Source organism: Melospiza georgiana, chromosome 2 (genome assembly GCF_028018845.1).
Source record: "Melospiza georgiana isolate bMelGeo1 chromosome 2, bMelGeo1.pri, whole genome shotgun sequence".
Taxonomy (NCBI): domain Eukaryota; kingdom Metazoa; phylum Chordata; class Aves; order Passeriformes; family Passerellidae; genus Melospiza; species Melospiza georgiana.
The window spans coordinates 117,585,769-117,610,043 of record NC_080431.1 but is presented as its reverse complement, the minus strand read 5'-3'; the positions used below and the strand labels follow the sequence as shown (position 1 = coordinate 117,610,043).

The window sequence follows — 24,275 nt, the reverse complement described above, 5'->3', positions numbered from 1 at the left end:
AAGGTTTACTAAACCTTAAAAATACAACAAAGGACTGCAAAAGGAGAAATTCACAGCACTGGGAACTGGCCCTCGTGGATGCCACATGGCTGGTTCATCTTCAAGATGGATGCTCAGGCTTTTATACCCCTGGGGGCTGCATCAGCCAGCCCTGGCCCCTCCCAAAGTCTGTCACTCAGCTCTTCTGTGCCATTTATCAGTGCAAACTGCTTTCTTGTCACTGGATTGGAGCTCAGCTGTTGCCATGCTCACCCCCTGAGCACCCCCAAGCTTTTCCATTCCCAGCTGCCCCATGCAAGGGACACCTGTGCAGCTTCTTTGTACCTGTCCTGGAGAGCCCAGGCTGTGTGATGGCAACAATACAGGGGGAAAGGGAACTGTGGGGAGAACAGAGGGCATCTAAACCACAATAACATAAATATACATCACTAAAGCTTTTATTAATATTCACACAACAGTTATCCCTTAACTGCAAGAGCAAATCATCTCATTATCCATCTACAACACAAAACACCAGCAAAAAAGGCCAAAAGAGGCATCAGCATGAGAGCTTTGGGGCTGTGGTGTCACCACCCTGCCGTAAAGCCCAGAGCAGCCCCAGCATCAGGCACCACTTGGCAGGGCAAGGGATGGCAAAATTATATCCCTGTATTCCTCTAGCCCTTGTAATTTCTTGTTGGGAGCAAAGTCTGTATTTAATAGAGTGAATTATTGAAAAAAAAAATAAAATAACCAGCAGATGATGGCAATGATTAATAACAGATACAATAATTACAACAGCAAGGGGGAAGCTGACAGGTTTCCAGAAGACTGGAAGCAACTGGTGACAGGACAAGGGGGAAAGAAGCGGGTTTGGATTGGATATCAGGAAAAAATTGTACTCTGTGAGGGTGGGCAGGGGCTGGGATGGAATTCCACCCCTGGATCCCTGGCAGTGCCCAAGGCCAGGCTGGACACTGGGACAGTGGGAGGTGTCCTGGGACAATGGAATTCCATGATCTGTGAGAACCCTCCCAACCCCAAGCATTCCATGACTCCATGACAATAACACTACTATACATCACTAAAGCTTTTATTAATATTCACACAATAGTTATCTTTTAATTGCCAGACCCAATCCTCTCATTATCCATCTATAGCACAGAATGAGCTGGATTGGAGGCTGCAGGAAATCATCCCCCACAGCAGAGCCAGACTCAACCAGGGCCTGTTTTGGCACTGGAGGTTGGCTGCTGTCCTCTGGGGATGATTAATTTTGGTAATTAGCGTGGCTTTTCCTGCACTTTCTGGGCAGTGATGCTGTTAATGGGAGTGGATGGGGCTGAGCACCTCTCTGAGCCCTGACCTGGGACCACACAGCTCCTTCAGAGCCCCTGGAGAGCAGCCTGACAACCCTGCTCCAGCCTGCTGTGAAAAATGCATGTATTTTATGATTGGCTTTTGGCAAATATTATCATGAATATCCTATGTGTTGTGTTGGAAAGTAATGCTGTATTAATTCTCTTAAGTAGTGTGTTAAATATAGTTTTAGGTTATAAAAATTGTTAAAATAGAAACTATGCTATGTAGGATACTTTTTTTAAAGAAAGGACTGGCAGTGAGATAGCAGCCATAGGACACCTCAATCTTTCAGACAAAAAGAATTTATTTCTCTCTTATCAAAAGAAATGAACTGCTTCCCACCTCGAACATGCTGTCAGGATCCAGAGGAAGAGGTTGATGATGACCAGCCAGAATCCTGTGTTTGAATGGAATTTATGCATCATGTGTGAGATGTATGAATATGCAACAGGCTATTGCTTTTAAGGGTTAATCCTCTGTTAACCTGGGTCCTTTTTCGGGCTTGTGCTGCCCAGAAAAAGGTACCTGGACTGTCTGTAACTCTTTGTCTTTGTTGTCTCATATTGTCCTAATTCAAATTGTCCTAATTATTATTAATCTAATTGTATTACTATTTTGACAACCATTTTCTTGCTATTAAACTTTTAAATTTTTAAAAACAAGCGATAGGCGTTTTCCACGCTGCCAAGTCCCGGGACCAGCCTGGGATGCGCTTCCAGCAGGATGTGCAGGAGGAGGGATCGCGCTGAGCCATCGCTCCATCTAGTGCCAGCGCCTCTCACAGCACCCAGGGCTCCAGAACATCCCAGGATGATGCTCCTTCCACCCCCGGGGCTGCTTTGGACAGCATTTAATTGTTCTTGTTGGCTGGAGGGGTTTTGGGTTTGGTTTTGCTTTGTCCAGGGTCTCCTCAGTTTATAAAAGGCAGCAAAGCGCTGCTCTGAGGAAGGGTTATGGGTGAATCCAACTTTTCTGGAGGGATTTGGATGAATCCTGCCCTCCAGAAGAGGTGAATCCTGCTCTAAGGAAGGTTAATGAGTGAATCCAGCCCTAAGGAAGGGTTAATGGGTGAATCCAGCCTTCCTGGAGGGATTTCGATGAATCCTGTCCTCCAGAAGGGGTGAATCCTGCCCTAAGGAAGGGTTATGGGTGAATCCAGACTTTCTGGAGGGATTTGGGTGAATCCTGCCCTCTGGAAGGGCTGAATCCTGCCCTAAGGAAGGGTTATGGGTGAATCCAGCCCTCCTGAATGTCTGTGGGTGAATCCCTCCCTCCAAAATATCCATAGGTGAATCCAGCCCTCCAGGATGGCCATGGGTGAATCCAGCCCTCCTGAATATTCATGGATGAATCGTTCCCTCCAGAGTGTCCTGGGTGAATCCACCTCTTAAGAATGGGCACGGGTGACTCCAGAACATCCATGGCTGAATCCTGCCCTCCAGAACATGCTGAGTGAATCCAGCCTTCCATAATACCCTGGGTAAATCCAGCCCTCAGAATATCCTGGGTGAATCCAGCCCTCCAGAATATCCTGAGTGAATCCAGGTCTACAGAATATCCTGAGTGAATCCAGGTCTCCAGAGTATCATGGGTGATTCCAGCCCTCCAGAATATCCTGGGTGAATCCAGCCCTCCAGGATATCCTGGGTTAATCCAATCCCTCCAGAATATCCTGGGTGAATCCAGCCCTCCAGAATGTCCTGGGTTAATCCAATCCCTCCAGAATATCCTGGGTGAATCCAGCCCTCCAGGATATCCTGGGTGAATCCAGCCCTCCAGAAGGGCTACAAGTGAATCCATCCTGGAGCAGTCCTCTCCTCCAAGTGTGTGCTACCACCTTACTGCTCAATGAGCACTTGTGCTGCAATGGTGAGTGGCAATTTGTAAATCCCTGAACAGCCCCAAAGACACCAGCAGTAAAAATGGGCTGCAAAGCACAAAAAAAAAAAAAAAAAAAAAAAAAAAAAAAAAAAAAAAAAAAAAAGACAAAAAAGACAAAAAAAAAAGGCATGAGTGGGATGTGTAAAATAGGGACATGGACAGTGCTGGACAGACACCTCCAGGTTCAGGTGCTTGGAAGAAGCCCTGCCCTGCAGAACATCACCTTCCCCAGCTCTGCCATGAGGGTTTTCACACCAGGGCTCAGTAGAGTCCTCAACTGCCTCTCACACTTGTGTTTTTAATCACTCTTTAGTGATTTTAAATCTCTTTTAGTGTTTTTAATCACTCTTTAGTGCTGGTAGCACATAGAGGAGAAAAAAGAATGTTTCTGGCTGCATGCTAAACTTTGGTCCCACAGAACATTGGAAGCATGTGGGAATGAAGCACCTGTCTTTCAGAACACACCAACATTTGCAAAAAAAAAGAGCAAAAAGTGTCACTGCTGCAGTTGTTATCACTAATGAGCACAGTTTTAGAGAAGTTTTAGGATTCAGTGGTCCTTAGATGCTGCTGAGCTGCCCAGGCAGGTGAATTGCTTGGACAAGGTTCTCCCTTCATTATTAAATTAAATTCATCATTAAATGCGCTGAGACAGCACTTCCAGCCATGGAATTCTGCTGTCTATGGAAATCCTTCATCTGCACACTTTAATTCTTTTCATTCATAGAGCTGTGATCCTGTCATTTTCTTTAATGAAAAGGAAACTTCCACCTCTTCAGGTGATAGCTCCATCAGGGATGTTAATGAATACAAAAAGTTCATTATCTTGGAATGAGGGTTGTTTTTCAGGAAAAGAAATTATTGCTTCACTGACAGTTAAAAAGCTCTCTTCAATGGGTTATAGAAATTGCAAAGAAAAATAATCTCCCCAAAAGTTACTTTCATTAGCTGTATCCTTTTAATCATGGAAATATTTCCATAATTATCTTTACGTAGAAACATTCACATCAAAAAAAACCTTAAAACGTGGTCTAAATTACCAGGAAGATTCTCTATTCATAATTTTATGGGCTATGTTGCTCATATGAATAAAATAATTAACTTCTGAGTAAAAACCCTTAATGTTGTCAATTTTGCTACGGCAGATAATGTCAGCGTGCAGGAAGATTAATCCCAATATTACATCTTTGTTTTTCTCATTGCCTCAGAAATAAAACTCAGGATGTAAAGGGTGGGAGTGGGGGGGAGGAATATTTGCATCCTAGGAAAAGACATCCCCTCCTGCCGCACAATAAGAAGGTGATAATTTGATTTTCCCTCTGCTGTTTGTCCCCATAAGCTTGAGGCCAATTAGGGGAGGATTCTCCAGAGGGTAATGGGAGTGAGGGATGGGCGCTGCCTGGATGGTCCTGGAGGGATTTCTCACAAATATGAAATATCCAGGGCGCTGAGAGCTCAGTTTTGGTGAATCCTAGTGCCATCTTTTGGGAGAAATGGGAATATGCCTTGGGCAGCAAATGTGACATGACACATCCGAGGAGAGGGAGCTCCTCTGGCTCTGTGGGGTGAGCACACTGCCGCCCTCACCTCAGGGAGCTGCTGAGGGGACAGGAAAAGGGCAGGATCCCCAGAAGGAGCTGAAATTGTGCCTGCAGTGACCACAGCAGCTGCACAAAACCAGCCAGGGCACTGAGTGTGGCATTTCCAGCCCTTGCTGCCCTCCTGTCCCACTCCGAGGCACCTCTGCCCCTCCTTCAGTGCCCTGGGGGAGCAGGGTCAGCACCACAGCCAGGCTGGGAACAGGGCACAGCCCAGAGCTTCCAACAGAGACTGCAGGGAGATCCTGAAATGGGAGCATCCTGAGATGATGGGAGCATCCTGAAATGGGAGCATCCTGAGATGATGGGAGCATCCTGGAATGGGATCGTCCTGAGATGATGGGAGGAGCATCCTGAAATGTCCTGCACAGCCTGAAAGGTCCTGAAATGTCCTGCACAGCCAACTCTCACCAGTCATGATTCTGCAGGGGGAAAGAGGTGAGGGGAGAGGGGCTGAATGTAGCTGTACCAGTTGTGGGTTTCTCTGGGTCTGGACTGAAGGCACTTGAGATGGTGTTTCATGTTCACACTCAGGTGTTTATTATTTCTGAAACATTCTCACTGCTGTGAGTTCTGCAGCTTTTCATTAGAAGGCACATAATGGCCAACAATCTCTTGTTCCAAGGACTTTTAAGACTGAACTATCCAATGAAGAACTGACACCTGGATTATTTTCCCTTTTAACCCAATTACTGATCCCAGAGAGCTGCAATGGGGACTTTTCTGCCCAGTTACAAAATGCCACCCAAACCCATGGAGAAGAAGGAAGAAGCAGCATGAAGAAGAAACCCAGGACAACACCCTGTGCCCTCCACCTTGCTGCCATCCACAATATACTAAAAACCCCAAAATCTCAATTTCTCACCAAGTGATGCACCTACACTGCTCTCTATAAACTATTTCACACTTTTGTGGATTCTAGTTTATTTTGAAGTTTAGGAAACTTTCTCCATGGATGAGGGTCAGAGTCAGTGCTGCCCTGGGGGTCAGGGCACCCCAGAGCAGACAGGGAAATATTCCCAGTGCCCTGGGCTTCCACAGCTGAATAAGGCCTGTGCTGCAAAATATGGCCCCAAAACAGCTCTTAAAAACCACTTGGTAAAACCCTGCAGAGTGTGGGAATGAGGAGATGATGGGGGGACTTCACCAGGGAGCACTGAGGCATGGAAGCTCCACACGTGTGTGATGTGTGGGGGTTTTCCAGACCCTTCCCCAGCTCCATTCCCTTCTCTGGACATGCTTCAATCTCCTTTTGGAAGTGAGGAGTCCAAAACTGCTCAGGGGAAGTTGTGGTGTGGCCTCAGCAGTGCCCAGCACAGAGGAACCATCCCTGCCCATTCCCTGGCTCCCATCCAGCTATCTGCCCCCCACCTTTACAATACCACTCCTGTGCTTTTTAAAACTGATTTTTTTCTTGTTGTTGTTCTTGCTAAAGAGAAAAGCTCCTGGTGCCTTGCACAGCCACAGCTCCATGAGGAACAGGGATTGATGAATCAGGAGCTGACTGATCCCACCAACACCAGAGGAGAGGGTCTCAAGCTGTACCAGGGGAAGTTTAGGGTGGACATGAGGAGCCTGCCTGAGCTCAAGTTGCATTTGGACAATACTCTCAGGCACATGGTGGGATTCCTGGGTGTTCGGTGCAGGGCCAGGAGCTGGAATGGATGATCCTGGTGGGTCCCTTCCAACTCAGCCAATTCTCTGACTTTTTACAGTGGCATTTTCCCCCAGCCCCACGGCTGCCTTTGCCAGAGGGAGGGTCACCCCAGGGCTGTGCACTCAGCTTCAAGGCCTTCCAAAGGAATCTGATTTCTTAAATGACAAAGCACCAGGGAGGGATTCCTGGAATGTCCCAGGAACATAAATCCCATCAGCCTATCAGATTTGAGAGCCAGACTTGCTTTTGGTCTTTTGGAAACTTTATCATCAGTCAGCTCACATTCACTTCAGCACATGCTGCCGGGTATTCTGACTAAATACAGCTGCTTTGCTTCTTCCAATTTCTCTCCTTCTGCCTTGTGCCACAACAGGGGAGGGAAATGCAAGGTACAATCAATGACTTTGTGTAGCATAGCTCTGTTCCTGTGTCCCCACAGGTGATTTCCCACCTGCAGAGCTCCCCCAGCCAGGGAGGAGCTGGAGCTGCTGCAGAGAGCCCAGAGGAGGCTCCAGGATGGGCAGAGGGATGGAGCAGCTCTGCTGGCAGGAAAGGCTGGCACAGCTGGCATTGTTCACCTGCACAGGAGAAGCTTTGGGCTGAGCTCAGGGTGGCCTTGCAGGGCCTGGAGGAGCCCCAGGAAAGCTGGAGAGAGACAATTGCCAGGGGATGCAGGGACAGCACACAGGGAATGGCTTCACACTGAAAAATTACAGGTTTAGATCAGATATTAGGGAAAATTTCCTCCCTGTGAGGGTGGGCAGGGGCTGGGATGGAATTCCCAGAGCAGCTGTGGCTGCCCCTGGATCCCTGCAGTGCCCAAGGCCAGGTTGGACACTGGGGCTGGGAGCAGCCTGGGACAGTGGGAGGTGTCTCTGCCATGGCAGGGGGGTGGAACAAGATGATCTTTAATGTCCCTTCTAATCCAAACCATTCCATGGTTCTATTCTGAGTAAAGTCCACCAGACATTTTTGAGAAATAGATGACTGAGTCACAAACCAAACACCTCAGCTTTTGTCCAAAGTAGAGAAACAGAAATCCAGCAGTGACAGGGAGCACCAGCTCAAGAGCTGTTCCGGTAGTGACAGTGGAACATCAAAAATATTAAAGCAGTTCCTGGTTTCCCACCTCAAAGCCTGATGTGCTGAAACCTTCCTCTGTGATCTGCACTGAGCAGGAAAAGGAGAGAATATTGGATTTGTCACAGAGCAAGAGACACACACACACAGAGTATGAATGAAACTTTTTTTTTGGTGTACAATTAAAGTAACAAAAATGAACAAAGCCGTTTGCAGAGTGCTAAGCCAGCACTTTGTACAGCTCATGACAAAACAAGAGAGATGTATGGCCTGATGCTTTTATACAGTCTGCAGTGACTGATTATACACTCCCCATTTAGCATTGCAATACATTTAATTGTTGAGGTAAGTGGTTAAAGAAATGAAAAATGCCAGTGAGCTCGTTTTGCACAGCACTCGTCAGCGACTGGAGCTGGATGTTTCATTCCCAGTGCAAATCACCAGCATTGGCAGGGCTATTTTACAGCTGTTCCCTCTGCAGCCTGCATTGTAATGAAGTCGTGACATGAAATGTTTGTGGAAATTGTAATGAAATGTTAGCTGAAAATATATTAAAGTGGTGAGTGTAGAAAGAGAAATGAAGTACAACATTTACCCACTCCAGCGTCTCCTCTCTGGGCTGCGGCTTCAGCCCAGATGTGCTGACCTGCCTCCTCCTACTGAACTGCACACCACAGCTGCTCTGCAGCCCATCCTTTGGGCTCAGCTTTTTGAGCTAAACCTGACCTTTTTTATTTTTAAGCCTCCTTTTTCTTCCCCTGTGTCTCGGTTTGGAAAGCCAGGTGTCTGCTCAGGAAGGCAGGAGCCTCCCCTGAAATGGAAAATGTAAACCCTCCCCACCCCTCTGAATTGTTATACATTTTAAATTAAGGGGCTCTCAAGCAAAAAATATGGGAGCAGGAAATAACAGTTCTTTAATAGGGAAGAAAATAAAGGATAAAATAAACAATGCAGTACACTAGAACAACACTGACAGAGTCAGAACCCAACCTGACACCCTGTGGGTCAGGGTGTTGGCAGCAGCCCCATTGGAATTGTGGCTCAGCCCTCCTGCAGTGTCAGGGGTGGCTCTGCTGGAGCAGGGATCCTGGAGAAAGGTGCAGTCTCTTCCTCTGAAGATCCAGGGGAAGAAGAGGCAGCTGCTGTTCCTCTGGGCAATCCAGTGGAGAAGCTGTGCTGGTGTTCCAGAATCTCCAGATTATATCCAGGCAGGAATGCTTGGCTCCTCCCTCTGGGCTCACATCTCCCAATGGGATGCTGCAGTTCTTATCAGCCATGCAGTGACATTCAATAGCTGTTATCAGCAGGTGTCCCCTCCTGAGGGAGGAGTGGCTGTGGAAGAGATAAGGAAAACTGCCCACTTGACAAAAGACAACTGCCACACAGATGGTAATAACAGAATTCATCTTGCCTTGCAATCTGGAACACCCTGAACCTCTCAATTCCCTCAGGCTCACAGTCATCGTTCTTCTGCTTTCATCTCTCTTTCTGCAAACCTTTTGACATCCAGTTGCTGTTTCCTTCTCCACATCCCTCAGATGCATCCCACTTTCCATGGTTAGACAGGGAAATGAGCTGTTTGGGTTTCCCTGGCCATTGAAGCCTCCCTGGCATCCCCTGTCCTGTGGAATTCCCCTTTTTCCACGAGTGAGGGAATTTGAGAGAAGCCAACCCCTTGGGTTGCTGCCCTCATGTTCTCAGCCCGTGTTTTGATGCTCTGGTGTCACCATCATATTTTCTGGAAAAATCCCTTTGCCAGGATTTCTCTCCTGGGAAACTGAGAAGCCTCAAAGAAAAAGGAAAACAAGAATTATCTCATTTGCTTCTCCTGTGTTTTGCTGCTTTGGAATGTGGTTGGAGATTGTTTATCCAACAGGTGATTGTTTCATTGGTTTCATGTGAATTGTTTTTACTCATTGGCCAATTATGGCCCAGCTGTGTCGAGGCTCTGGAGAGAGTCATGAGTTTTTCATTAGTATCTTTTTAGCCTTCTGTCTGTATCCTTTCTCTATTCTTTAGTATAGTTTAGTACAGCATTCTTTCATATAATATAGATCATAAAATAATAAATTAGCCTTCTGAGAACATGGAGTCAGATTCATAATTTTCCTCCCTTCATCAGGGGTTCCTGAAAATACCACGCTCTGGTTGTTTCCCTGCTTGTTGACAGCTCTGAGCTGACCTCATCTCACCACCATCAAATCAGGTCCAACAGCACCAAGTAACCCCTGCAAGGATGCCTTAAATTTCACTTCCATCCCCTTTCATAAATTGTTAAAAAGGGTCCCAGCATTTTGCTACTCCTCTGACAGCACTTCAGAACTCTTTTTCTTCTTCTTTACATCTCCCTTTTTGCCTCTTTCTCTTATTTTTCCTTCTTCTTCCCACGCCCTGCTGATAAAAGCCCTTTCATTTCTCTGCATCCTTGGCTGTGTGTCCCCTCCCCTGTCACCTCCTGGAACAGCCAAGCTAATTTCCACACCTGTTTTGAGACTCAAACCCTCCTCCAGAGGCTGTGTGCCACTTGCTGTAGTCCCAATTTTCTGTCTTTTCCTAGGAAACCTGTGGTGGGAGGTTTACAGCTTGCTCGCAGCCATGCAGAGGCACTTGGAATTTTTCCATATTTGTAACCAGCAGCCATTCAGACACTCCAGCCCCTTGGGGAGCCAGGCTATGAGCTGTGCCTCTGTGCCAGGATATGAGCCCATCACAATGTCCAAGGACCTTGTACATATTTCCTGGATTTATCCTCAGCATATGCTGGAAGAAATAAAAAAAAAAAATTCCATCCCTCCTCCCCAAACTCTTTGAAGAAAGAGTGGAAAATGTTCAGCCTAGTCTTGGTAGAAAATACAGAATTTTCCAGCATTTATTAGCCTTGCGTATTTAAAGATAGGAGCACTTCAAAGCAACATCTGTTAGTCATGATCTGTATTTACCCTCTCCAGCACAATGGGATCCGACTCATGGCTGGGTCATCATTCCTGTCCCAGAAAACTGAAATGTGTGGATGTACCGGACCAATTTCTGGGAACCAGACAGCATGAGGGCATTTTTCAACCATAAAACAATGGATATTTTGATTTTCCCCATTTTTCACCTTGTACTTTGAGTACACTAATGCACACATGCTGCTTCCCAACCCACAGGGGAAAAGGGACATTATTTCTAAAATTGACATTATTTCTAAAATTAATTATTTCAGTGTCAGTGTGGTTACAGAAATACTGGAGAACTTCAGAAACCCTCCATCTCTTTTCCATGGGGTGAAGAAAAGTGGTTTTTGAATTCCTCTCTCATCCCTGGCAGTCCTGGGCTCTTGTGTCAGGTGGCCAAGGGATCTACAAGGCTGTTTTGTGAAACAAACTGGGAATTTTGCAAAAATGTAAGAATGAATTGAGTAAAAGGTGTGCCTAAAACTTAAAACTTGCCTTTCACATCCTATTAGAACTGCTTGCAAGCCTAAAAGTATCATGGCAAGTATTTAATCCAAGTTCTTGTGCCTGTTTCAGAAGCCTGTATCCAATTTGGTTTCTGGATATGGATTTTGGGACATGGTTTTGGGGTGATGGTTTCTTCCAGCCTTGATGATCCTGCAATCCTGTGATCCTCTGCAGAGCAGATTTCAAGTTTTCTGTGGAGAAAAATGACACCTTCAGCATGAAGAAAACTGGAAATGAAGAGGCACTTTTTTTGGGGCAGGATGAGCCGGTGAAACCAGTGCAGCAATTTCACTCCAAGAGTTTGGAAAAAGCTTCCCAGTGGTCTGCTGATGGAGACACCTGAGGAAAGGAGGCTTTTAATCCCATGAGAAGGGAACTCCAAAGAAAGAACATGGAATTCCATCTTTCAGCTGCTCACCTTTCATCCAGGTGGGACAAAAGGTGCATCAGCTGCTTGATGGGAAGAACAGACCCCAGTGGGATGGAGGTGCAGTCAAAAAACTCCTGGATGGGAATGGTTTAGACAGGGGGAAAGAGGGGGAAAAAAGGACAAAAAACCCAAAAAAAGCAACAAAAGAAGAAGAAGCAGGGCACATTAACAATTGTCAGAGAAGAAGAGGGATAGGTTTGTGAAGTGGAATATGTCAAAGCTTGGCAAACACCCAGTCAAAGGGAGCGTGATAACAAACCACAAATATTTGGAGAGCTGTAAACACTGAGGCAGGCAAAGAACTCTGGAGGGTGAGGAATTGCAAAATACAGAAATGGCAGGAAAAAAAAAACCAAAAAAACCACCCACCTCCTTTTGACAATGAGATGTGTTGGGCTCTGTGTAATGGGAATGGGTGGAAATACCCTGGAATTGAGACCATTTCAAAGGAGAATGTTAAGGAAACATCAGTAAATGTACAACAGAAAATAGTTTTGTTATAATGAGTTTTGTTATAATAATATCATAATAATAATAGTTTTGTTATAATGTTGTAATGGATGGATTTGGTTTCCCAAGCAGAATTCCTCACTGCTTCTAGGACTGGGCACAGAAAATTATTCTGCCCCTTAGGTTTTTATAAAATATATATCGACCAATATTCTGGCATGCAACCCCAACATTTTCTGAGCCTGGTTTTGAGAAGTCCTCAATCCAGTGATTTAAAAGGACATCTCATCAATTCCTGGCCCAAGAACCCTGGGTGTTTTGCTAATTTTCTTGAAAATATGTGCCCTTTTAAAAAGCTGCTGGGGAGGGAGCTGACACGAAAGATGGAGAGGGACATTTTACAAGAGCTTGGAGTGCCAGGACAAGAAGAATGGCTTCAAACTGACAGAAAGCAGGGTTAAATGGGATATTAGGAAGAAATTCTTCCCTGTGAGGTTGGGGAGGCCCTGGCATAGGGTGCCCATGGATCCCTGGCAGTGTCCAAGGCCAGGATGGATATTGGGGCTAGGAGGGACCTGGGACAGTTGAAGGTGTCCCTGTTGGAACCTTGATCTCCCTTCCAACCAAACTATTCTGTGATGCTATAAAATTAAACTTTGAAATAATTTTCCACATTCCAATTGGCCCAAATATCCTCATTAACCATCTCAAATTATTCTCATTAACCTTTTTTCAAGCAGAGCTCATGCTGGGTCGTGCTCTGATGTCCCTGCGGCTGCCAGTGCCTCCAAGGAGAGGTCACAGCACCCAGGGGACAGCAGCAGAGCCAGGCAGGATCTCCAAGTGCTCCCACCACTGCCCAGAAGGGAATGAAGGATTTGTGTTGCATCAGGAGGAAAAATTCAGGAATTAACCAAAACCTTTAGATGGATGAGGTGCCCCTCTGACAGCAATTTAGATCATCAGAGGCTATTTTCCTAATGTGACCAAAACTTGAGAAGATGGCACAGAAAATGATCATGGGATGACTAATCATATGGCATAGGCAAAATGGTTTCTTCTACCTTTAATGCACATGTAACAAGAAATTGATTTTAAAATTATATTTTAGCTGGGGCAAGAAATAGTCTGAAGCAGAAAAATTTGCAGAAGAAAAGCCTGAATCCCTGGTGATCTGTGGGCAGTTTAAAAGGCTTGTGGAATTTGGGGTACGAAGTGCAGACTCTTTGGAATTGGGGTAAGGTTTGAAGCTTGGCTGACAACTGACTTTGAAAGAAACTTAAATAAATTTAAAGAAATCTAAATAAAGGGCTGAAGTTATTAATATTACCAGTTTCTGCAGATGTGAGCACATCAGGGTTGTGCTGTCCAGGGACTAAATGGCAAAGAGAAGATCCAGCCAAGGTTTTGGGGTCTGTGTGAGCCTCAGTGAATGTCTCTCATGGTGTGGACATGGAGCTCCTCTGCTCTGGGGTCACCCCTTGCCATGGCCACAGGGAGACCCTACAAATAATCCCAAAACAGATGTAGCGGGTCTCTCCATCCTTCACTGCCCTCTTGCCAAATCTGTGTTTTCCAAGGCTCCTGGAAGGCAGGGAGCAGGTCCTGAAGGAAGGTGTGCTTCTACAATGGGTGACCACTGAACTTCCCAGCTCAAGGATTTTGCTCTTCACTCGCGGGTGCTCCATCTGCTCTGGCTCCATCCCCGTCCCAGGATCTGGATCCCAATGCCAGGATGCTGCTCCCATTGCCCAGGACAGCAGCCAGGCACCAAATCTGGAAATCCTGCAGGCAGCCCCGTGAGCACTGGGGATGTTTTGGAGCATCCAGGCATGTCCTTGCCCATCCCAACAAAGAGCTAATTTAAATCTGGATTTTTAGTGTTTAATTAAAAGCTGGTTTTAAAATACACTTACCATTTCGGGTTGGAAGTACACATGAAGCAGAAAGTGAGGATCTTTGGATTTATTTCCATTGAAAGGCAAATTATTAACTTTGTAGTCACATGTAGGTGTGCCTGCCTTAACTCCATACCTTTCTAAAACAGTGACTGACCTTTTCCAATAGTTCATATTTTTCTTTCTTTTTTTTTTTTTTTTAGAAATACAGACTTAAGAGTGCTTATTTCCCTGCTCAGGTCTCACACATTGGTAACAGAATCCTGTGCTTATAAACTGCCACCAAGACACTCCTAACATGAATCCTGGTGAGTTGGCTCCCATTGCTCCCCAAAAAATGGATATGCAGAACATCTATAAAACCTGAAACCACACCCATTTTGTCTGGGAAAAAGGACACAAAAGAACAGCAAAAAGGAGGGATACAGAGGGCTGAGCTGTCTGGGATTCCTGCAGCAAACACTGTGGAGAGACACTCATAAATGTCAGGGATGATTTTCCAGACCAGTTCCTCAGATGGTGTTGGGAAAGAATGGATTTATGCCAGTAGGCACCAGATGCAGTTTTGGGGCCCAGGGTACAGAGTGGGAAGCCTCTAAAGCCAGAAGAGAAAAATAAAAACCCCTGCCCTTTGTAACAGCCAGGATGGGCTGCAGTGACAAATGAACAAGGCTGCCATACACTCCATTCTAAAGTGGGGAATAATGGAAATTACTCATTATTCACTTTATTTACTAATAATGATACAGAATGTATTAAGGGCAAGGGGGCAAAGCAATTCAACACACGATTCAGGAGGGAGATACATCTCAGGCTGAGGTTTTGCAGCATAACTTCATGACAACAAAAGACAATTTCTGGGCATGAATACTCTTCCTTAGAGGCCTCCCTTAGGCTTCATTTCCAGCCTTGGGTGTAGAGCTGTCGGTGAATTAATTGGGGATGGTTGCAATCTCTGGGCCAGAGCAGCTCAGCACAGGGATGGCAAGGCACTGTTGAAGAAGGGCTGGAAGTGTTTCAGCAGAAATGTCTGGAAAAGAAGATGCACAGCACCTGTGCACTTTAAACTCAGGCTGTTTGCTCCTACATTTTCACAGCCCAGAAACCCCGGCCTGTTTTAACCTGGTGAGTAGCAGATCTGGCATGGGTGTCACACACAAAAAATGCAAACCACAGTGTCAATCTGAAATTGCCATGCTAGGCCAAGCTTATTTTATTACATACATTCTGCAATCTAAGGACTAATATGTTCATAATGTAAACATTAAGCATACAGAGTTAAAATTCAAGGCCACAATAGTTTTGGTTTTTTTGGATTGTCCCTTTTTTTTTGTTTGTTTTTTTGTGTGTGTGTGTCTTTGGTTGGCCGAGATCAACTCGTAGTGTATAAATGCATAAGTTATATAATAATTATATAAAAAGGAAAAAAAAAATAACATTGAACTTGTATACTTCATTCTGACAAACGCACAGCGTTCGCGACTCGGTAAGAAAAACTGGCGCCCGCCTAACAAAAATACTCAGGTGATTTCTGGTTCTGGCACTCAGGGGTTGTCTCTTGCTCTAACCCATAGAAAACGAACTCCCTTAGTAATGATGAGGTTCCAACTGGTAACTTTTAAATATCAGACACAATTCCAGTTTTGATTTTGGATTTTTTTCCTAAAAGAAAAAAAAAAGAGAGATGCATATTCTGATTTCTCGCCTCCTCCTTCTGCTTTTTCCCTTTTCCCACTTTTTATTACTACTGAATCAAGTCTGTTCCTCCTGAAATACTGGGAATGGTATAATACTGAGCAATATGTTTCACAAGTCCAAACAAGTGTTTCTTCATAGTCCCAACACTACAAAGTTTTCAGTCTTTTCAGTCTCTACTGGTCAAGAAGTTTCTTTCCTCCCCTTCTCACCACCTTCATCCTCCTCCTTCTCCTTCCTGCTTCCTCTGCCAGGTGCAGGCCTCTGATCTACAATCATACACTTGCCCTCCAGCACATTCTCATTTCCCACGTTTGGCTCAGGGTTCCTGTAAAACTGTCAAGGAATCTGAAAGTTTGGGTTTTCTTCACAGTTTGAGTAGCTGATTCGCTCTGATGACTTTAACCATAACACTGCTGTTCTATTCCAAATCAGCTTCCACACTAACCAGTCTCTTCTGCTGATATGTTTCTATTTTTTTAAATACAGATAGGCTTTTTTTTTTCCTTTTTTTTCCCTTTTCCCTCTCTTTTGTAATGATCCATATACTGTATGTTAGGTCACTATAGACTTATCCTTATATTGCTGTAGTATAGTCCCAGTTTTGCACTAGCATGATATCAAACTTTACACACAAGCTTATCAACTTTTTAAGACCACCAGCTTCTGTAGGTTTTCCTTATCATTTCATGCTTCTACCTACAATAGTCTATTGTTGTTTGGTCCACAGAGTCGATGCCCATATACATTACATTTTAGTATCTTAATACTTCTTGGATATTTCCTTTAAATCCCTACTACAAAAAAAAAGTCTTTTTGACATCTATTTTTAACGTGGTTTTGGGCTTTTTTTTTTTCCCAGCCAAACCTTCACTTGTCTCTTTAGGCACTTTTAATTCGAGTACTCCAACAGAGTTCATTGCGACTCCTCAGGGACCGAACCCCGGTGAGAAGCTCCTTCGCTTTGCCTTGCTGTTTATCTCGCCCAACCCCACTCTAGTAGTAGGTGCCAAGATGAGAAGGCATATGAGCAGCTGGCAGCCTGGTGTTGGGGTAGATCCCTCCAGTCGGCGAATTCCAGTAGGGATTGGGGGCGGCAAAAAAGCTGGAGGACGTCACGGGCAGGGCGGGGGGGTGGGGAGCCACAAAGTTCATCTTCTGCGGGTGCGCGTGGTACGAGCTCATGTAGGGCAGCTCCGAGGGGTACTTGTACATGGACGACTCCGGCGGGTGAGGCTGCAGGGCCTGCGCGATGCCGTGGAAGTCGAACTTGTAGGCGTAGCGCTTGCCGTGCACCTTGGTCATGATGTTCTTGTCGTAGTAGTAGCGCAGGGCGCGGCTGAGCTTGTCGTAGTTCATGTTGGGCTTGCTCTTGCGCTCGCCCCAGCGCCGCGCCACCTCGTCGGGGTCCGTCATCTTGAACTCGCCGTTGGTGCCCTCCCAGGTGATGCAGTTGGAGTTGGAGCTGTCCGAGAGCAGCTCCAGCAGGAACTGCCACAGCTGGATCTGCCCGCTGCCTGCGGGGAGGAACACAGCGGGAACGTCAATAACGCTGCACGGGCTCGCCCCCAGCTGGGGAAACAAACAAAGCTTTGCAGCTTTTGTGAAAGTTGTAAAGCTGATATTTACAGCTTTATTACAGAGCGGGAGGCATGTGGGAACTGTTCTTCTAAAATGACATGTGTACCTCCGGGAACTCTAGATCTCTTTTTATCTTTTTCTTAAATATATATATTTATACATATATATATATAAATATATTTCTTAAATATATATATTTATATATATATATATAAATATATTTATATATATATATAAATAATATATACTATTATATATTTTTTTATTTATATATTATTATATTATAAAATATATAATACTATACATAATATTATACATAATTTTTTATTGTCATATATTATATTATATTATATTATATTATGTTATATTATATTATATTATATTATATTATATTATATTATATTATATTATATTATATTATATTATATTATATTATATTATATTATATCTATTTATTATATATTTTATTATATATAATATATATAATAAGTAATGTATATAATAATATATATAATATATATTTTATATATATAATATATAATCGATTTTTTTCCTTAATGTATATATTATCTTTTATTTCCAGAGGGAAATATATCTTATATTGTCTTTTTCTTAAAAATATAAATATATATGCCTGCAATTTCACAATAGGTTCACACACCTTTATTCCACTGATTTCTCATGACACTTGCTACTAATTCTTTTTTATCAGAATGAACGCTTGGGTCAAGTTTCTACTTTGCTTCATCCCCATTAGGAAATGTTGGGATGTTGGCTCCTAACTCTTTCTGTTAGCCAGTCCCCTATAGGAATGTGACAAAACTACGGAGTGACAAAACTATCCTTTGTCCCCTCAAAAAGGAAAGAAGCCCATAAGTTTCTCTCCTTGATTAGGTGAAAAAGACACCTCACAGGACCTCCAACTTAAACTGGAGGACTTCACCTCAAACTTAAGGATAGCCAGTTGGACAGAAGCCAAAGAGTCCTGAGCAATTTACTACAAAAAGAAGAGAACAAAGAAACTAATGGCTTTTTTGAGGTGTTTTACCAGGAGCAAAAACCTCTTGCACCTGGCTCGATTTTTCTCTGTTTGTTATTTTGCCTTTTATTACACCTTTTTGTTTCCAACACTGCAACAGAAGCCACCCTGCTGATTTTATGCCTCCAAAGGTAGCTGAGCTATCTTGGGTGAGTAATAGACCTCCTAGAGCTTATGACACCTGGCTTGAGGAGGCAACTATTACTGTCCCCCTTCTCCCAGGACTGCCTCATGAAACCCTAAAGAGCAGGGATAATTGTAATGTGTCGTGTTTTCCCTCATGTGAGTGGCAGAATGCCATTCCACGGAGCCTTAATTGTTACCTAATGTCATTCAGCGCAGACAATTGATGGGGAAATAATACAGGGCTCATTTAGGAAACTAATCTCCAAAGTTCAGCACAAACAGCTTTCACTTGCGTAACACTCGGCTTGTTCTCACAGCATTATGTTGCAACTCAATGTTCCCTGCTATGGAATGAGCCCACACAAAATGGAGAAGTTTAGAGCAAGCTGGGCCCGTGCCAAACCATATCATCCCTTTGCAGCATTTGGGGAAATGCACAGCGGAAACTTATTAGCTTGCTGTTACACTGCATACAAGCAGAGGGCAAAACAACTGCAAGAACAGTGAAAAGGTCCATAAAATACATCCGTGTCATCATTCTGCTTCCAGTGAGTTAAAATGATTATTTTACTTTAAGACATAAAATGTTGCTGTTGTATTTTTCTCACTCTCTGCCAATTCCACTGCAAAAAGAAAATAGTCTGCTGTGAACTTTGTGAAAGTGAGGTAGGGCACCAAAATTTGTCCATTTTAGACAAGTGAAAGTAGATTTCAAAGGGCCTTGCCACTGACAGTCGTGTTAGAAGCTTAGCATTTCTTAACAAAGCAACACTGAAATGATGCAAAATGCAGCTGAAGCAGCTTGCGATGCAATCTGTTTCACAAGCACGGTGTCAGCAGAATTTGCCAACCAGCCTGGATGTGCTAACTCTGAACTACGTCTCTGACCAGGAATAGGTTGGGTTTCTTTCTTTTTTTCTTATCCAAACCAGCTATGTGGGTATAATAAACAAGCTTTTCTTTAGAAAGCTTATAGTAGCAATTACAATATCGAGCTAGAGCAGCATCTGAAACCCATTAGCAGTTTATACTTCAGTGCAACTGAAACCCATATTCATTTAAATTGTATTTATCCAAACTGGCCTTAATGAATTTCTTCTGTTCCATTAACATGCATTAAATAAACAAACAAACAAAAGAATCCATGGTATGAGCAAGGCATGCAAGTTTTAATACACAAAACATAACAAGAGGATTAGGCTTTGAAAATCAATAAACAGTTCAGCACTGGACAAAACACAAATTTTTGAATAAGCAATCCAACATATGTTCTAACATAAACACTTGCCTTCCAAATGTAATATATAGTCCTATGAAAATAAATGGTTGCTGTCAATTTCCTTTTAATGAGAGAGTAATTCCACCGATTTATAAACACACAAAACATGTTAAAGCACAGGAATGATGGCGCGGAGGAATTCCATACCCAAATGTTAAGAAAGAATCCCAATCCAGATCGTGTTAATGTCATTCACAGTAATGAAATCAACCAAATGGACACTTGATAAAATTTGGCAAGCCATGATTTATGACCAAATTAAAGAGATGTGGGCCCCCACTTCCAGTCAAGACTAGTGTTGCCTGGAAACCTCCACCACCTCAGGCCATTTGGAAAATCCTATTCTTAACACTTACTTAATTACTTTCCTCTGCCACACAAAACTGTTTAGAGAGTCAGCTAATCTAGAACTGTGCTCGATGTCGGGAGAAATGAAAGGAAACTGATCAGCCTTTTGGCAATTTCAGGCCTTGAAAAGACACGAGATTGCTGCAAAAAGAGCCATTGTCGTGGGGGCTGAGGAGATCTGTGTGAAATGAGGAATGTTGTGCCCTGGGACTGTCCAGGCAAGGGACACAAGTGGAGCACACAGTTCCACTGTGGTGGGCTGTGCTGTTGATCATGGTGCTGCACAGCCACAGCATGTCCTGCAGACTTGGAGCAGTAACATCTGCACATTTCCTAAGCAGAGCTACTAAATCACCCAGAGATCCCTTGTCTTTAGCAAAAACATGATAATCCAAGGTTTCACTCAATGATCCTTGAAGTGTTTTCCAGCCTGAGTGATTCTGTGAGTCTGTGATTGTGTTCTACGCTACACATCCCTTTCCACAATGCACCCCACTGCCTCCTTGAGGTGGGAGAACATTTTTGAAGTGTTTGATCCAGTTCTTATTTGCAAATAGATTATACTTGTCTTCTTCCTATATATTTCATCCCAAAATTTTGTGTTTATCAAGGTCAGTATGATACTGTGTTGTGGATTAACAGAATCTGGGACACAGCTGATGAGGAGCGGTTAAGAGATTTGTACCCTTCTGGAGGGGTAACTGGAGACCAGATGGGGTCTCTCACACTCCTTAACCAAATCCTGATGTTCAGGAAACTGAAGTGAACTCCAGCTTCAAAGGTTGGACTCTTTGGAGGCCCTTTCCAACCTTAATGATTCTAAATTCCTCAGTCCCACCCTTGTGTAATTCAGAAATTCTGCAACACACTGGGTATCATCAGCACCCCCTGAGGAGTGGGAAAATCACGGACATCCCCTTCCAGGTCTGGTCTTACAGCTGAAGTGGGGACACTCAGCAGTGAAAGAAAGGAAAGCCTCCTAAATCACAAAAATCCCTTCTCACCTGGATTTGCGAGTCGGCTGCTGGTCGGTCCAAGAATCTGATATGGATCTACAAAATTGTGAAAGAAAGATTTAAAATCATGCAACAGCATTGTCATATATTTTAGGTACCATGTGTGAACCTTGTGAGGGGCAGTGTGCACTGCCTGGTGGGACACCAGGTCCAACACCTGAGCAATTTTCTCCCTCTGCATGGCCATATTTGCATGTTTTCCTTTCAAACTCGGTGTGCAAGGACAGACGTTTGCTTTTTGCACTGTAATAATGTCCAGATGCATACATTCAGAATGTAAACTTTGTTATGAAGCATTCTGTTGGTGGAATCCCCATCCCTGGAGGTGGCACTCACTGCTCTGGGCTGGGAAGAAGGTGGGGATGGGGAACAGGTTGGACTCAAGTCTCTGTAAGTCTTTTCCAACCTCAGTGATTCCGTGATTCTCTTTTGTCACCGGACTCCAGTGAGGGATCCCATGGATTAACCCTGCAACTGGTGTTTTCAGAAGAGCCTCTGTCAGCCTTACAGTGCCTGTAGCATCTCAGTATTTCCCTCTGGAAATGAAAACTCACTTTGTCCTGAAGTCCAACAGGGAAAAAAGGAGGCCTCTGACAGCAGGACCAAAGCCAAAGTGAGGAGCTGCAAGCACTGAGTGACCCTGTGGCTTTTACAGCCAAAAAGACAATCAGGTTACATTCCTTACACATTTAAATAATCTGTGCAGCTCACTCATAGCCATTAAAAGGTCCTCAGGACTTACATAAATCATTGGTATATTTCTAGGAGGATTCTCGTGGTTGGAAGGCCAGATTAGATAAAACACTGTTTGAGCAAAATTCAGTGTAATGCTTCCCAGGCAGTCTGTGCATGAGTTAATGAGACCTAGTCATGCACAGTCTTGTTTAGCTCTAACAAAAACCAGAATAATGATCTAAAATCCATGTGATAAAACCTGGCTCAGAGTCTTCTGAGCTAAGAATATCCTCTAAATCTCTTTTATTTCCTCCTTCTAACCTTTTGCTGTTAACAAAAGCCATGACTGACTCAGGACTATGGAGTGCTCCCCAGCTACCTGTCCAAAATCCAGCTGAATTTGCAATAAGGGATTAGGTCCCACCCCATGGATTTGGAGCTCTAAAAACACAAAAGGAACCCATTTTGCTAAACCACTACTCTACAAACCCATAAACTTCTGCTTTCTCCTCAGTTTTCCAACAAGATTAAGAATCCCTCTAATATTCCTGTTGTGTTGGGTCATGTACATTTTCCAGCTGCTGCCATCTCAACCACTCGGGTCTTTTGACATCTCCACCTTCCACGTTTGTACCCAAATTGTAGATGGAATGTTTTAAGAGCATTTTCATTCTGGAAGGTTGTCACTGCCTTTAAACATTGCACATTTCATCCCAAATCCAGCTGCAGAGTAAACCCCACCCACATCTGGGGTTTTGGTGGTCTCCAGCTGGAGTGGTCTGAACCAGACTGTGCAGTCTGGGTGCTCTTCTCATCACATTCAACAAATCCAGGCAGAATTCAAAGCAAATTACACCCACCTAACTGAGGACGCTGGTCTTCTGTTTTGGGAACTGTTGAGGATGATGGCTGAGAAGCTGAAAATGGAAAAAAAAAATCCCATATAGTTATTTTTCCAGTTAGGAAGTTGCTCACCAAACCTATGAGAGGTCCCCAGGCCTGGAGCTCCTTCTGCCCTCTGCTCCAGGATGGACACAACAGGATTGAAAGCTCATAAAAAGCTTTTTGAGGCTCTATGGCGTCGCAGACATATTTTATAAAAAATTCTTTCCTTAAGATTTTTCCTCCTGAGAAGCTGAGAGGCCTCAGGAACAAAATGTAAACAATGATTATCTGCTGCTGTGGAATGCAACAGATGCATCTGGGATTGGTCTCATGTGGTTGTTTCTAATTAATGGCCAATCACAGTCAGCTGGCTCAGACACACAGCCCGAGCCTTTGTTATCATTCTTTGCTATTCTATTCTTAGCTAGCCTTCTGATAAGAACCTTTTCTTCTATTCTTTCAGTATAGTTTTAATGTAATATATATCATAAAATAATAAATCAAGCCTTCTAAAATACAGAGTCAGATCTTTGTCTCTTCCCTCATCCTAAGGCTCCTGTGAACACGGTCACACTATGGTGATGGACTTGATGAAGTCTGAGTTTAAGGGAGGATGTGGCTGCCCAGTGACACCTCCCAGCACTGCCCATACAATTGGCTTTCCAAAAAAGCACAGATAAAACCCCTCCAGAGCTCCAGTAATTTCCCTTGGAGCCTAATCCATGTTTCCCCAGCTGTGCAGATGCTTTTACCTTTTGACTGAGGGCTGGGGTGGCTGTGACTCGTCCACGCTGATCTCCTGGCTTGCTCATAAGGCAAATCTGTGAAGGAAAAAGACATTTATTCATGCAGATATGGCCTAAAGTGGTTATGTCCAAAAAGGGCACGTTTGAGGAGAGTCAGGATTGGGAAAATTACTGAAACAGGCAGGGAATTCTTTGTTAAAACCTTTAACATCTCTAAAAACAACAGTAAAAACAACAGTTGTGCTTTGCAGAGGTGCCTGTTGTTGTCAGAAGTCTGAGCTGCACTGAAATAGGTGCTGCAAAGCATCTTTAGAGACAATTCAGAGTTCATCACTTCCAAAGGTTCAGGGTACCCCCTTCAGTCCCCTTCCTCAGCCCAGCACACCAAGGAATGGCATACACTGACATCATTGATAATCTGTGCAGAATCTTGCAGGGAAAGTCCCCCAAGAGCCCATTTTATGCTTAAACCCTCTTAAATTCAACATTTAACAGTGTTTCCTTTCAAAAAGACAGGCTTTAGTTGATTTATTCCTTTCTGCTTCTTGGGACAAGCTCCTTAAATTTAGACATCTAAATTTTCATTTCCCTTTCTTTCATTTACTCCTTACTTCTATTTTATTTCAGTGCTTTAGCATATTAAAAAAAAAATGAAAAAAAACCCGAAACCATAAAAGCTTTCTTCATAAAGCAAATGTAGTAAATTCAAATGTTTGGTTTATCCTTAGAAATCTTTGGCAGTTTCCTGTGCTTTTCCACGGCTGACTTTAACACATTAGCTAAAATTACTGCCAAAATCAGAGACTTGTGTAACTTCCAGGGCCTCAGGAAGGTAGCAGTGCCCACCTGGTGGAACTAAGTTGGTGCAGATGTCTTGACTCTCAACACTGCTTGTGCTTTATTTCAGAATTCATGTTTGGAAATGAAACCAGAAAGCAAAGAAATAGCCCCAGCCTGGCTCTGTGCAAGGCAGATCTATCTGCCCACTTCCAAGCACTGCATGGAAATAAAGTGTAATGTGAAATGCACAACCAAATTGCCTTTAATTTATTTAGTCTGTTAGCTCTGCCACCTCCCAGAACCCTACACTTCAAAACCTTTGCTTTT

The 24,275-nt window shown here is 43.9% G+C and overlaps 1 protein-coding gene across 1 annotated transcript in view; it reads right to left on the bottom strand.

Annotated features, from left to right (window-relative positions):
* Window positions 1–14,956: 14,956 nt before the first annotated feature.
* The window catches only part of ERG (ETS transcription factor ERG), a 64,509-nt gene continuing 55,190 nt past the window's right edge, over window positions 14,957–24,275 (bottom strand). The window contains exons 7-10 of the mRNA XM_058045364.1: window positions 23,175–23,243; window positions 22,398–22,454; window positions 20,851–20,898; window positions 14,957–16,990 (exon numbers count right to left, since the gene is read on the bottom strand). Coding sequence (XP_057901347.1) covers window positions 16,470–16,990; window positions 20,851–20,898; window positions 22,398–22,454; window positions 23,175–23,243 — 695 coding nt within the window. The 3' untranslated portion in view covers window positions 14,957–16,469. The remainder of the gene's footprint in view (window positions 16,991–20,850; window positions 20,899–22,397; window positions 22,455–23,174; window positions 23,244–24,275) is intronic.